Source organism: Saccopteryx bilineata, chromosome 5, assembly GCF_036850765.1.
Source record: "Saccopteryx bilineata isolate mSacBil1 chromosome 5, mSacBil1_pri_phased_curated, whole genome shotgun sequence".
NCBI classification, from domain to species: Eukaryota; Metazoa; Chordata; class Mammalia; order Chiroptera; family Emballonuridae; genus Saccopteryx; species Saccopteryx bilineata.
In genome coordinates, this window is record NC_089494.1 from 238,649,657 (window position 1) to 238,665,006 (window position 15,350).

Here is a 15,350-nt window from a genome sequence, read left to right on the forward strand (position 1 = left end):
TGGGCAAGCTGCCTGGCTGCTCTGAGCCTTAGTCTCCTCCTCTGGCTAACACCTGCCTTCTGGAGCCGTCCTCGGGATCGTGCAAGTCTGTCTACATAGAACACCAGCGTATCAGCACAGGCAGAGCTCAGCTAATGCTGAAGTTTTCTGGTTACTTGCAACTCGCTGAAAATGCACATATAGTGAGGTTATAAACTTTGATGCTTATGTGGAATGAGTTCACATATAGCAACACCCAGGCACTGACGGTGGCTGAGGACAAAGCAGGGAGGGAGAGAAAAAGACCAAAACAAAAGCCACTTTTAGAAGATTAAAGCTTAAATGTGCAGGTTGTCCCTCAGAAGTTCTAGACATTATGCTAAAAATGACCATACGGGAATACTTACTGTAGCTGGTGAGATCGTTAGATCTCTAGAAAGTAGTGTTAACTTTACTTTGAAAAAGGAAACAGATATTAACATACATGTGTATGCTGGAGTGTCCTGCTTTCTTGTGAAGACGGCATGCCTATGTCTGATGTGATGTCACTTCTAAGCCAAGATAAATTAAGACCACCAGGCACGATCAAATGGAAAAAACGGCAAACCAACCTTGCAGCTTCTGGTTCTCCTTCTCCATCCTGAGGAGGAGTATCTGCTGTAGAATCGCCTTCCGCCACAGTTCTCGAAGCTCACGAGACGTCCTTTTCTTCTCCTCTGGGACAGGGCCAAAGGGCCCATCTTCACAAACTGGTTCTAAAGGAGATCGTGGGGGAAGCTCTCCCAGCTCGGAATAATCTGCAGAGGGAAAAGGACATTTCAGAATAGTCATTTTTCAAAAAAGATTTATATTTAAACATGGTGCCAAATCAGAAAATTCTACTCATTCAGATACTACGTAATGATATCACCCAAACAGATAGCTCACGTTTCAGAATGCACTGCAATAAACCACATCTGAGCTAGAAACATCTAACAACATATCAAATCGTAAGCAAAAGTTGTAGCAGCCGAGGAAATATTCAAAGATACCTACTTTTTAAGGTATAACAGAGCTTCTGAGTTCATGGTAACATTAATGATAACAATGACAGCAAACATTCCCCTAGTGCTCACTCTGTACCAGGCTGTTCTGGGGGCTGTATGTATAATAACTTCTTTAACATTCAACCTAAGATGCCGGTACTATCACCACCCAGTTTTAAAGAAAGCGAACTGAAGTGCCGGGATTTTAAGTAACCTGCCAGTGTCACAGCTAGGAAGAAGTACAGCCAGGACTGGACCCCAGCCTCACTTTCATCTCCTTTAACTGCTCTGTTATATAGTTAGGTATTTTGAAAGAAGATTAAAACATAATTAACAGCCTATAACAACAGTGACCATTAACAGATCCTCTACAAGGGCTCGGCACCATACCAGTGTTTTAAGTAGAGTAACTCATTCAATCTTGAGGATGAACCTGACCAGGCGGTGGCGCAGTGGATAGAGCATCGAACTGGGATGAGGAGGACCCAGGTTCGAGACCCCAAGGTCGCCAGCTTGAGTGCTGCCTCATGTGGTTTAAGCAAAGTTCACCAGCTTGGACCCAAGGTCGCTGGCTTGAGCAAGGGGTTACTTAGTCTGCTGTAGCCCCACGGTCAAGGCACTTATGAGAAAGCAATCAATGAACAACTAAAGTGTCGCAAGGAAAAACTAATGATTGATGCTTCTCATCTCTCTCTGTTCCTGTCTGTCTGTCCCTATCTATCTCTCTCTCTGTAAAAAATCAAAACAAAAGTCTTGAGGATGATTCCAGAAGCCTGAAGAGAAACCTGAGGCTCAGAGAAGCCAAGCAACTTGCCCAGGGTCATATAGTGAACAGGCAGGTGCGTTGGGATCCCAACCTATGTGTGCCTGACTTGCAAGCCCACGCTTTCCACTGGATACCCCACCATTCAAATGTTTCCTTTGTCATCCATTTTTAAAGTTCTATAGTTTAGTTGAAATCTCTTTACAGTTCATGAATTTGCAGCTTTCTTGACTGCAGACATGATGTTGGTGCACAGTGTTAGCACGCACAAACGTCAACAGCACACACAGAGCAGCACACACCTGCTCACCATGGACGAGCTCTGAAGAGCAACACAAGTCCCTGCACAAAGGGACCCCATCTCACACAACTCATCCTTGGGAACTTCTGTCGAAACTGAACCTAAACACAATCACGGTCTTAACACGTGCCGTGGAAAGCCCTTCACGGGCAGCTGGAGTCCCACAGTGACCCATAACATGACAGCCTCTTCCAGTCGCAGCTCCGGCACAAGTCCACCTTACGATTCATTTCCAGGACAGCCATCCGCATCGACTGCTCATGACCTTCATCTCAGATTGGGTTTGTTTTCCTGCTATGACGTCAAACACAAGCCACCAAATGTTTAATTTCCTAAAGGCACTTGTTCATGTTAACTCTTCTTAAAATCACAAGATTAAGAAGAACTATGATTGAGGAGAAAACTGTGTAAAGTATATAACACTCTAACCACTAGGCTGTGCATCTGAAATAGAAAATAAAATATTATATGTAAACTGTACTTAAAAGTAAAATAAAATAGTAAAAAATTATGATAAGCATTAAGAAATCTAAATGACCTCTGTAGCATTTAACTGCTTATTATCATATTTGTATATATGCTTATTTCATTGTGGTCCTACTAAACAAATGAATAAATGAAAATTCTACTTCTTTTTGAAGTAAGAACACACAGTTGATGCACATTACAGGAGGATGCTCAATATTAACGGTCAATATAAATGCAGGAATCAAAACTGTATAGTGTGATCTCACTATTATACTATTATGAGTATAGTTTAGTGGTTCATAGGAGCCAGGCTGTCTGGGTTTTTTTTTGTTGTTTTTTTGTGTGGCAGAGACAGAGAAAGTCAGAGAGACGGAGAGATAGGGACGGACAGACAGACAGGAAGGGAGAGAGATGAGAAACATCAATTATTCATTGCGGTTCCTTAGTTGTTCACTGATTGACTTCTCATATGTGCCTTGACTGGGGGGCTATAGCAGAATGAGTGACCCCTTGCTCGAGCCAGTGACCTTGGGCTCAAGCTGGTGAGCCTTGCTCAAACCAGATGAGCCTGTACTCAAGCTGGCGACCTTGGGGTCTCGAACCTGGGTCCTCCATATGCCAGTCCGATGCTCTATCCACTGTGCCACCACCTGGTCAGGCCTCTCTGGGTTTTAATAAGAGTCTGCACTGCTTGATTCTGTGATCTTTAGCAAACTGCCTACCTTCTTTGTGCCTCAGTTTTCCAGTTTGTCAAGTGGGAATAATAGCACTGCCCTCAAGGTGGCGATACAGGGATTGAGTTAACACGTGATATAAAACCACTTAAAACCTCACACACAGTAATAGACAGTAGGCACATCCACTCTTATTATCTGCTATCACATACACATTAAGGGCACAGGAAGAAAGGCTGACACACATCCAAATTCAGCCAGTCATCTGTAAGCTCTAAGAAGACTCAACAAAGCCATCTTATCAATGAGGGTTTGCCTATCATCGGCACAGTCCTGGGCACCCAGCAGGTAATTTATAAATAATTGCTGAAAAACAAGAGATAAGCAGGTGCTGGGTTTGGGCATGCCTGCTGTTCTTCTTTGTCTTTCCTGAATTCATGATGATGAACATTTTTATAATCAGAGAATTAAAGACAAATAGTGCAAAACTGTCCTGATTTAAGTCAAAGATTGAAAAATGTTCGCCTCGAAAACACCTAGAGGACAAATCAATCCCCACGCCTAGTACATGGAGGACTAGTCATTATTGAGTATGGTCGACTTGAATCCTCTCTCCAAGGACTCTGAGTCAGTCTTCTTGATCTTATTCTGCAGCTGGAGACCTTCCATCTGAGCCTCCCCCTTCCCATCTTGACTGTTGAAACTGCTGGACACTCAGTTCTGATTTAAGTTCTGCTTCTTCTCATGCTGGAAGTAGTCACACTCCTGCCAGGTCACAAAAGAGATCGGTTTCAAACAGGGGTTGCTGCGGCCGCAGCTGCGGCGGAGGCCCCGGCACAGTGGCCGGGCGGCATGTCGGCGGACCTCCACGCGTGCACAGAGGAACTCAGGGACCCGTCCGTCCACACAACATTAGGTGACAATCACCAGAAAAGTCTTTCCCGTTCTTTTTTTTTCTTTTCTTTTCTTTTTCTGTATTTTTCTGAAGCCGGAAACGGGGAGAGACAGTCAGACAGACTCCCGCATGCACCCGACCGGGATCCACCTGGCACGCCTACCAGGGACGACACTCTGCCCACCAGGGGGCGATGCTCTGCCCACCAGGGGGCAATGCTCTGCCCCTCCCAGGCGTGGCTCTGTTGTGACCAGAGCCACTCTAGCGCCTGGGGCAGAGGCAGAGGAGCCATCCCCAGTGCCCGGGCCATCTTTGCTTCAATGGAGCCTCGGCTGCAGAAGGAAAAGAGAGAGACAGAGAGGAAGGAGGGGGGGAGGGGGGGAGAAGCAGATGGGCGCTTCTCCTGTGTGCCCTGGCTGGGAATTGAACCTGGGACTTCTGCACACCAGGCCGACGCTCTACCACTGAGCCAACCGGCCAGGGCCCCGATCTTTTTTAAGCTAAACAATTCTTTCATTAATTTTATTTTTCAGTGACAGCTTACATGCAGTACTATTTTGTATCAGTTTCAGGTGTACAGCATAGTGGTTGGACAGTCACACTTTACAAAGTGTCCCCCGTGTTTCCAGGACCCACCTGGCACCCCATACAGTTATCCCAATATTACCGACTATATTCCCGACGCAGCACTTTCTATCCCCGTGACCGGCCGTTGTGTAACTACTAACCTGTACTTTCTAATCCCTCCACCCTTTCCACCCAGTCCCCCACCCCCCACCCTGGCAACCATCAGCCTGCTCTCTGTATCTGAGTCTGTTTCAATGTTGTTCCCTCGTTTGTTCTTTAGATGCCACATGTAAGTGAAATCATAGGGCATTCTTTCCCATTCTTAACCCCCCTAACAAGACAAGGGCTCGTCTCACCTGGTCCCTCCCTCCACCCGCATCTTCTCTGTTCAGCACAGACTTTCTCCTCCCGGTGCCTTGACGACTCCTCTACGACACTCTGGAACGAAGTGCAATGGACCGAGCAGGTGTGCCTCGACAGCCTTTCTCCTCCCTTTCTCCTGCCTTGACGACTCCTCTACACACTCTGGAACGGAGCACAATGGACCGAGCAGGTGTGCCTCGACAGCCTTTCTCCTCCCGGTGCCTTGACAACTCCTCTACACACTCTGGAACGGAGCAAAATGGACCGAGCAGGTGTGCTTCGGGCCGGGCTGATCAAACCTGCCTAGGAGGCTAGGCTGTTCGGTCCATTTATTTTCTGCCAACTGGGTTGCGGACAAGGACCCCAGTCTATAGAAGCTTACGAAGCTCCAGCTCTTGCTGTTTCCTTATTCAGAGGAATGAGACCTGCCGAGCTAGGTCTCACCGGGCTCTATCTGGTGATGACGCCCGGGAGGGTAAGGCACAGACGCCTCCCCCAGGAGCTCTGCTCTGGCCTTTTTTTTCTTACCATCCATCACAACTCAATGTGCTGAGCTTGGACCACGTGATGAGGCCTTGACACAAATAAGCTTGTCTGATGCTCATGTCTACCTTATGAGAAAGGTGAGATTATCCCCATTTTACAGCCAAACAACTAAGGTGCAGTGAGGTCTATTTTTAACTGAGCCAGTCACATCCTGAAGGAAGAGTAAGAGTCGCAATCAAGGTGTATTTTCCTCTGAAGTTGGAAATGCTCACGCAGTGTGTCTCTGACTTCCAGGTGCACACGCATCACGTGGGCGTCTTGCTAAGACACAGCTCGGGGGGAGCCCAAGTCCGCATGCCTGCTGTACTCCCAGCAACGCCCATGCTGACCCTCCACACTCCCTGCACTGCGGGGCTCACACACTCTCACCTCTCACTCTCCACACACTCCCTGCACTGCGGGGCTCACACACTCTCACCTCTCACTCTCTCCACACACTCCCTGCACTGCGGGGCTCACACACACTCTCCCTCTCACTCTCTCCACACTCCCTGCACTGCGGGGCTCACACACACTCTCCCTCTCACTTTCTCCACACTCCCTGCACTGCGGGGCTCACACACACTCTCACCTCTCACAATCTCCACACTCCCTGCACTGCGGGGCTCACACACACGCTCCCTCTCACTCTCACCACACACTCCCTGCTCTGCGGGGCTCACACACACTCTCACCTCTCACTCTCTCCACACTCCCTGCACTGCGGGGCTCACACACACTCTCACCTCTCACTCTCCACACTCCCTGCACTGCGGGGCTCACACACACTCTCACCTCTCACTCTCCACACTCCCTGCACTGAGGGGCTCACACACTCTCACCTCTCACTCTCTCCACACACTCCCTGCACTGCGGGGCTCACACACACTCTCCCTCTCACTCTCTCCACACACTCCCTGCACTGCGGGGCTCACACACACTCTCACCTCTCACTCTCTCCACACACTCCCTGCTCTGCGGGGCTCACACACACTCTCCCTCTCACTCTCTCCACACACTCCCTGCACTGCAGGGCTCACACACACTCTCCCTCTCACTCTCCACACTCCCTGCACTGCGGGGCTCACACACACTCTCACCTCTCACTATCTCCACACACTCCCTGCACTGCGGGGCTCACATACACTCTCACCTCTCACTCTCTCCACACACTCCCTGCACTGCGGGGCTCACACACACTCTCACCTCTCACTCTCCACACACTCCCTGCACTGCGGGGCTCACACACACTCTCACCTCTCACTCTCTCCACACACTCCCTGCACTGAGGGGCTAACACACACTCTCACCTCTCACTCTCCACACACTCCCTGCACTGAGGGGCTCACACACTCTCACCTCTCACTCTCCACACTCCCTGCACTGCGGGGCTAACACACACTCTCACCTCTCACTCTCTCCACACACTCCCTGCACTGAGGGGCTCACACACTCTCACCTCTCACTCTCCACACTCCCTGCACTGAGGGGCTCACACACTCTCACCTCTCACTCTCTCCACACTCCCTGCACTGCGGGGCTCACACACACTCTCACCTCTCACTCTCCACACACTCCCTGCACTGCGGGGCTCACACACACTCTCCCTCTCACTCTCTCCACACACTCCCTGCACTGCGGGGCTCACACACACTCTCACCTCTCACTCTCTCCACACACTCCCTGCTCTGCGGGGCTCACACACACTCTCCCTCTTACTCTCTCCACACACTCCCTGCACTGCAGGGCTCACACACACTCTCCCTCTCACTCTCCACACTCCTTGCACTGCGGGGCTCACACACACTCTCACCTCTCACCCTCTCCACACACTCCCTGCACTGCGGGGCTCACACACACTCTCACCTCTCACCCTCTCCACACACTCCCTGCACTGAGGGGCTCACACACACTCTCACCTCTCACTCTCCACACACTCCCTGCACTGAGGGGCTCACACACACTCTCACCTCTCACTCTCCACACTCCCTGCACTGAGGGGCTCACACACACTCTCACCTCTCACTCTCTCCACACTCCCTGCACTGTGGGGCTCACACACACTCTCCCTCTCACTCTCCACACTCCCTGCACTGAGGGGATCACACACACTCTCACCTCTCACTCTCCACACACTCCCTGCACTGTGGGGCTCACACACACTCTCACCTCTCACTCTCTCCACACTCCCTGCACTGCGGGGCTCACACACACTCTCACCTCTCACTCTCCACACTCCCTGCACTGAGGGGCTCACACACACTCTCACCTCTCACTCTCTCCACACTCCCTGCACTGTGGGGCTCACACACACTCTCCCTCTCACTCTCCACACTCCCTGCACTGAGGGGCTCACACACACTCTCACCTCTCACTCTCCACACACTCCCTGCACTGTGGGGCTCACACACACTCTCACCTCTCACTCTCTCCACACTCCCTGCACTGCGGGGCTCACAAACACTCTCACCTCTCACTCTCTCCGCACACTCCCTGCACTGCGGGGCTCACACACACTCTCACCTCTCACTCTCTCCACACACTCCCTGCACTGAGGGGCTCACACACACTCTCACCTCTCACTCTCTCCACACACTCCCTGCACTGCGGGGCTCACACACACTCTCACCTCTCACTCTCTCCACACACTCCCTGCACTGAGGGGCTCACACACACTCTCACCTCTCACTCTCTCCACACACTCCCTGCACTGCGGGGCTCACACACACTCTCACCTCTCACTCTCTCCACACACTCCCTGCACTGCGGGGCTCACAGACACTCTCACCTCTCACTCTCTCCACACACTCCCTGCACTGCGGGGCTCACACACACTCTCACCTCTCACTCTCCACACACTCCCTGCACTGCGGGGCTCACACACACTCTCACCTCTCACCCTCTCCACACACTCCCTGCACTGCGGGGCTCACACTCTCACCTCTCACTCTCTCCACACACTCCCTGCACTGAGGGGCTCACACACACTCTCACCTCTCACTCTCCACACTCCCTGCACTGCGGGGCTCACACACACTCTCACTTCTCACTCTCTCCACACACTCCCTGCACTGCAGGGCTAACACACACTCTCACCTCTCACTCTCCACACACTCCTTGTACTGCGGGGCTCACACACACTCTCACCTCTCACTCTCTCCACACACTCCGTGCACTGCGGGGCTCACACACACTCTCACCTCTCACTCTCTCCACACACTCCGTGCACTGCGGCGCTCACACACACTCTCACCTCTCACTCTCTCCACACACTCCCTGCACTGAGGGGCTCACACACACTCTCACCACTCACTCTCTCCACACTCCCTGCACTGCGGGGCTCACACACACTCTCCCTCTCACTCTCTCCACACTCCCTGCACTGCGGGGCTCACACACACTCTCACCTCTCACTCTCTCCACACTCTCCCTGCACTGCGGGGCTCACACACACTCTCCCTCTCACTCTCCACACTCCCTGCACTGCGGGGCTCACACACACTTTCACCTCTCACTCTCTCCACACACTCCCTGCACTGAGGGGCTCACACACACTCTCACCTCTCACTATCTCCACAAACTCCCTGCACTGCGGGGCTCACACACACTCTCACCTCTCACTCTCTCCACACACTCCCTGCACTGAGGGGCTCACACACACTCTCACCTCTCACTCTCCACACACTCCCTGCACTGAGGGGCTCACACACACTCTCACCTCTCACTCTCTCCACACTCCCGGCTCTGCGGGGCTCACACACACTCTCCCTCTCACTCTCTCCACACACTCCCTGCACTGAGGGGCTCACACACACTCTCACCTCTCACTCTCCACACACTCCCTGCACTGAGGGGCTCACACACACTCTCACCTCTCACTCTCTCCACACTCCCGGCTCTGCGGGGCTCACACACACTCTCCCTCTCACTCTCTCCACACACTCCCTGCACTGTGGGGCTCACACACACTCTCACCTCTCACTCTCTCCACACACTCCCTGCACTGAGGGGCTCACACACACTCTCACCTCTCACTCTCCACACACTCCCTGCACTGAGGGGCTCACACACACTCTCACCTCTCACTCTCTCCACACTCCCGGCTCTGCGGGGCTCACACACACTCTCCCTCTCACTCTCTCCACACACTCCCTGCACTGCGGAGCTCACACACACTCTCCCTCTCACTCTCCACACTCCCTGCACTGTGGGGCTCACACACACTCTCCCCTCTCACTCTCCACACACTCCCTGCACTGAGGGGCTCACACACACTCTCACCTCTCACTCTCCACACACTCCCTGCACTGTGGGGCTCACACACACTCTCACCTCTCACTCTCTCCACACTCCCTGCACTGCGGGGCTCACACACACTCTCACCTCTCACTCTCTCCACACACTCCCTGCACTGCGGGGCTCACACACACTCTCAACTCTCACTCTCCACACTCCCTGCACTTCGGGGCTCACACACACTCTCACCTCTCACTCTCTCCACACACTCCCTGCACTGCGGGGCTCACACACACTCTCACCTCTCACCCTCTCCACACACTCCCTGCACTGCGGGGCTCACACTCTCACCTCTCACTCTCTCCACACACTCCCTGCACTGAGGGGCTCACACACACTCTCACCTCTCACTCTCCACACTCCCTGCACTGCGGGGCTCACACACACTCTCACTTCTCACTCTCTCCACACACTCCCTGCACTGCAGGGCTAACACACACTCTCACCTCTCACTCTCCACACACTCCTTGTACTGCGGGGCTCACACACACTCTCACCTCTCACTCTCTCCACACACTCCGTGCACTGCGGGGCTCACACACACTCTCACCTCTCACTCTCCACACTCCCTGCACTGCGGGGCTCACACACACTCTCACCTCTCACTCTCTCCACACTCTCCCTGCACTGCGGGGCTCACACACACTCTCACCTCTCACTCTCTCCACACACTCCCTGCACTGAGGGGCTAACACACACTCTCACCTCTCACTCTCCACACTCCCTGCACTGCGGGGCTCACACACACTCTCCCTCTCACTCTCCACACTCCCTGCACTGCGGGGCTCACACACACTCTCACCTCTCACTCTCTCCACACACTCCCTGCACTGCGGGGCTCTCACACACTCTCCCTCTCACTCTCCACACTCCCTGCACTGAGGGGCTCACACACACTCTCCCTCTCACTCTCCACAAACTCCCTGCACTGCGGGGCTCACACACACTCTCACCTCTCACTCTCTCCACACACTCCCTGCACTGCGGGGCTCTCACACACTCTTACCTCTCACCCTCTCCACACACTCCCTGCACTGCGGGGCTCACACACACTCTCACCTCTCACTCTCTCCACACACTCCCTGCACTGAGGGGCTCACACACACTCTCACCTCTCACTATCTCCACACACTCCCTGCACTGCGGGGCTCACACTCTCACCTCTCACTCTCCACACTCCCTGCACTGAGGGGCTCACACACACTCTCACCTCTCACTCTCTCCACACACTCCCTGTACTGAGGGGCTCACACTCTCACCTCTCACTCTCCACACACTCCCTGCACTGAGGGGCTCACACTCTCACCTCTCACCCTCTCCACACACTCCCTGCACTGCGGGGCTCACACACACTCTCACCTCTCACTCTCTCCACACACTCCCTGCACTGAGGGGCTCACACACACTCTCCCTCTCAGTCTCCACACTCCCTGCACTGAGGGGCTCACACACACTCTCACCTCTCACTCTCCACACACTCCCTGCACTGCGGGGCTCACACACACTCTCACCTCTCACTCTCCACACTCCCTGCTCTGCGGGGCTCACACACACTCTCACCTCTCACTCTCCACACACTCCCTGCACTGCGGGGCTCACACACACTCTCACCTCTCACTCTCCACACTCCCTGCACTTCGGGGCTCACACACACTCTCACCTCTCACTCTCCACACTCCCTGCACTTCGGGGCTCACACACACTCTCACCTCTCACTCTCTCCACACACTCCCTGCACTGCGGGGCTCACACACACTCTCACCTCTCACTCTCCACACTCCCTGCACTGTGGGGCTCACACACACTCTCCCTCTCACTCTCCACACTCCCTGCACTGCGGGGCTCACACACACTCTCACCTCTCACTCTCCACACACTCCCTGCACTGCGGGGCTCACACACACTCTCACCTCTCACTCTCCACACTCCCTGCACTTCGGGGCTCACACACACTCTCACCTCTCACTCTCTCCACACACTCCCTGCACTGCGGGGCTCACACACACTCTCACCTCTCACTCTCTCCACACACTCCCTGCACTGCGGGGCTCACACACACTCTCACCTCTCACTCTCTCCACACACTCCCTGCACTGCGGGGCTCACACACACTCTCACCTCTCACTCTCCACACACTCCCTGCACTGAGGGGCTCACACACACTCTCACCTCTCACTCTCTCCACACTCCCTGCTCTGCGGGGCTCACACACACTCTCCCTCTCACTCTCTCCACACACTCCCTGCACTGCGGGGCTCACACACACTCTCCCTCTCACTCTCCACACTCCCTGCACTGAGGGGCTCACACACACTCTCACCTCTCACTCTCCACACACTCCCTGCACTGCGGGGCTCACACACACTCTCACCTCTCACTCTCCACACTCCCTGCACTGCGGGGCTCACACACACTCTCACTTCTCACTCTCTCCACACACTCCCTGCACTGCAGGGCTAACACACACTCTCACCTCTCACTCTCCACACACTCCTTGTACTGCGGGGCTCACACACACTCTCACCTCTCACTCTCTCCACACACTCCGTGCACTGCGGGGCTCACACACACTCTCACCTCTCACTCTCCACACTCCCTGCACTGCGGGGCTCACACACACTCTCACCTCTCACTCTCTCCACACTCTCCCTGCACTGCGGGGCTCACACACACTCTCACCTCTCACTCTCTCCACACACTCCCTGCACTGAGGGGCTAACACACACTCTCACCTCTCACTCTCCACACTCCCTGCACTGCGGGGCTCACACACACTCTCCCTCTCACTCTCCACACTCCCTGCACTGCGGGGCTCACACACACTCTCACCTCTCACTCTCTCCACACACTCCCTGCACTGCGGGGCTCTCACACACTCTCCCTCTCACTTTCCACACTCCCTGCACTGAGGGGCTCACACACACTCTCCCTCTCACTCTCCACAAACTCCCTGCACTGCGGGGCTCACACACACTCTCACCTCTCACTCTCTCCACACACTCCCTGCACTGCGGGGCTCTCACACACTCTTACCTCTCACCCTCTCCACACACTCCCTGCACTGCGGGGCTCACACACACTCTCACCTCTCACTCTCTCCACACACTCCCTGCACTGAGGGGCTCACACACACTCTCATCTCTCACTATCTCCACACACTCCCTGCACTGCGGGGCTCACACTCTCACCTCTCACTCTCCACACTCCCTGCACTGAGGGGCTCACACACACTCTCACCTCTCACTCTCTCCACACACTCCCTGTACTGAGGGGCTCACACTCTCACCTCTCACTCTCCACACACTCCCTGCACTGAGGGGCTCACACTCTCACCTCTCACCCTCTCCACACACTCCCTGCACTGCGGGGCTCACACACACTCTCACCTCTCACTCTCTCCACACACTCCCTGCACTGAGGGGCTCACACACACTCTCCCTCTCACTCTCCACACTCCCTGCACTGAGGGGCTCACACACACTCTCACCTCTCACTCTCCACACACTCCCTGCACTGCGGGGCTCACACACACTCTCACCTCTCACTCTCCACACTCCCTGCTCTGCGGGGCTCACACACACTCTCACCTCTCACTCTCCACACACTCCCTGCACTGCGGGGCTCACACACACTCTCACCTCTCACTCTCTCCACACACTCCCTGCACTGAGGGGCTCACACACACTCTCCCTCTCACTCTCCACACTCCCTGCACTGCGGGGCTCACACACACTCTCACCTCTCACTCTCTCCACACACTCCCTGCACTGAGGGGCTCACACACACTCTCACCTCTCACTCTCTCCACACACTCCCTGCACTGCGGGGCTCACACACACTCTCACCTCTCACTCTCTCCACACACTCCCTGCACTGAGGGGCTCACACACACTCTCACCTCTCACTCTCTCCACACACTCCCTGCACTGCGGGGCTCACACACACTCTCACCTCTCACTCTCTCCACACACTCCCTGCACTGCGGGGCTCACAGACACTCTCACCTCTCACTCTCTCCACACACTCCCTGCACTGCGGGGCTCACACACACTCTCACCTCTCACTCTCCACACACTACCTGCACTGCGGGGCTCACACACACTCTCACCTCTCACCCTCTCCACACACTCCCTGCACTGCGGGGCTCACACTCTCACCTCTCACTCTCTCCACACACTCCCTGCACTGAGGGGCTCACACACACTCTCACCTCTCACTCTCCACACTCCCTGCACTGCGGGGCTCACACACACTCTCACTTCTCACTCTCTCCACACACTCCCTGCACTGCAGGGCTAACACACACTCTCACCTCTCACTCTCCACACACTCCTTGTACTGCGGGGCTCACACACACTCTCACCTCTCACTCTCTCCACACACTCCGTGCACTGCGGGGCTCACACACACTCTCACCTCTCACTCTCTCCACACACTCCGTGCACTGCGGGGCTCACACACACTCTCACCTCTCATTCTCTCCACACACTCCGTGCACTGCGGCGCTCACACACACTCTCACCTCTCACTCTCTCCACACACTCCCTGCACTGAGGGGCTCACACACACTCTCACCACTCACTCTCTCCACACTCCCTGCACTGCGGGGCTCACACACACTCTCCCTCTCACTCTCTCCACACTCCCTGCACTGCGGGGCTCACACACACTCTCACCTCTCACTCTCTCCACACTCTCCCTGCACTGCGGGGCTCACACACACTCTCCCTCTCACTCTCCACACTCCCTGCACTGCGGGGCTCACACACACTTTCACCTCTCACTCTCTCCACACACTCCCTGCACTGAGGGGCTCACACACACTCTCACCTCTCACTATCTCCACAAACTCCCTGCACTGCGGGGCTCACACACACTCTCACCTCTCACTCTCTCCACACACTCCCTGCACTGAGGGGCTCACACACACTCTCACCTCTCACTCTCCACACACTCCCTGCACTGAGGGGCTCACACACACTCTCACCTCTCACTCTCTCCACACTCCCGGCTCTGCGGGGCTCACACACACTCTCCCTCTCACTCTCTCCACACACTCCCTGCACTGAGGGGCTCACACACACTCTCACCTCTCACTCTCCACACACTCCCTGCACTGAGGGGCTCACACACACTCTCACCTCTCACTCTCTCCACACTCCCGGCTCTGCGGGGCTCACACACACTCTCCCTCTCACTCTCTCCACACACTCCCTGCACTGTGGGGCTCACACACACTCTCACCTCTCACTCTCTCCACACACTCCCTGCACTGAGGGGCTCACACACACTCTCACCTCTCACTCTCCACACACTCCCTGCACTGAGGGGCTCACACACACTCTCACCTCTCACTCTCTCCACACTCCCGGCTCTGCGGGGCTCACACACACTCTCCCTCTCACTCTCTCCACACACTCCCTGCACTGCGGAGCTCACACACACTCTCCCTCTCACTCTCCACACTCCCTGCACTGTGGGGCTCACACACACT

At 54.9% G+C, this 15,350-nt stretch overlaps 1 protein-coding gene across 6 annotated transcripts in view; it reads right to left on the minus strand.

The window, feature by feature from the left end:
* Positions 1-15,350, minus strand: part of TBC1D1 (TBC1 domain family member 1) — a 254,594-nt gene that overhangs the window by 43,637 nt on the left and 195,607 nt on the right. For all 6 annotated transcript variants that reach the window (XM_066233847.1, XM_066233845.1, XM_066233846.1 and 3 more), the window contains one exon: positions 591-776. In XM_066233847.1, coding sequence (XP_066089944.1) covers positions 591-776 — 186 coding nt within the window. The remainder of the gene's footprint in view (positions 1-590; positions 777-15,350) is intronic.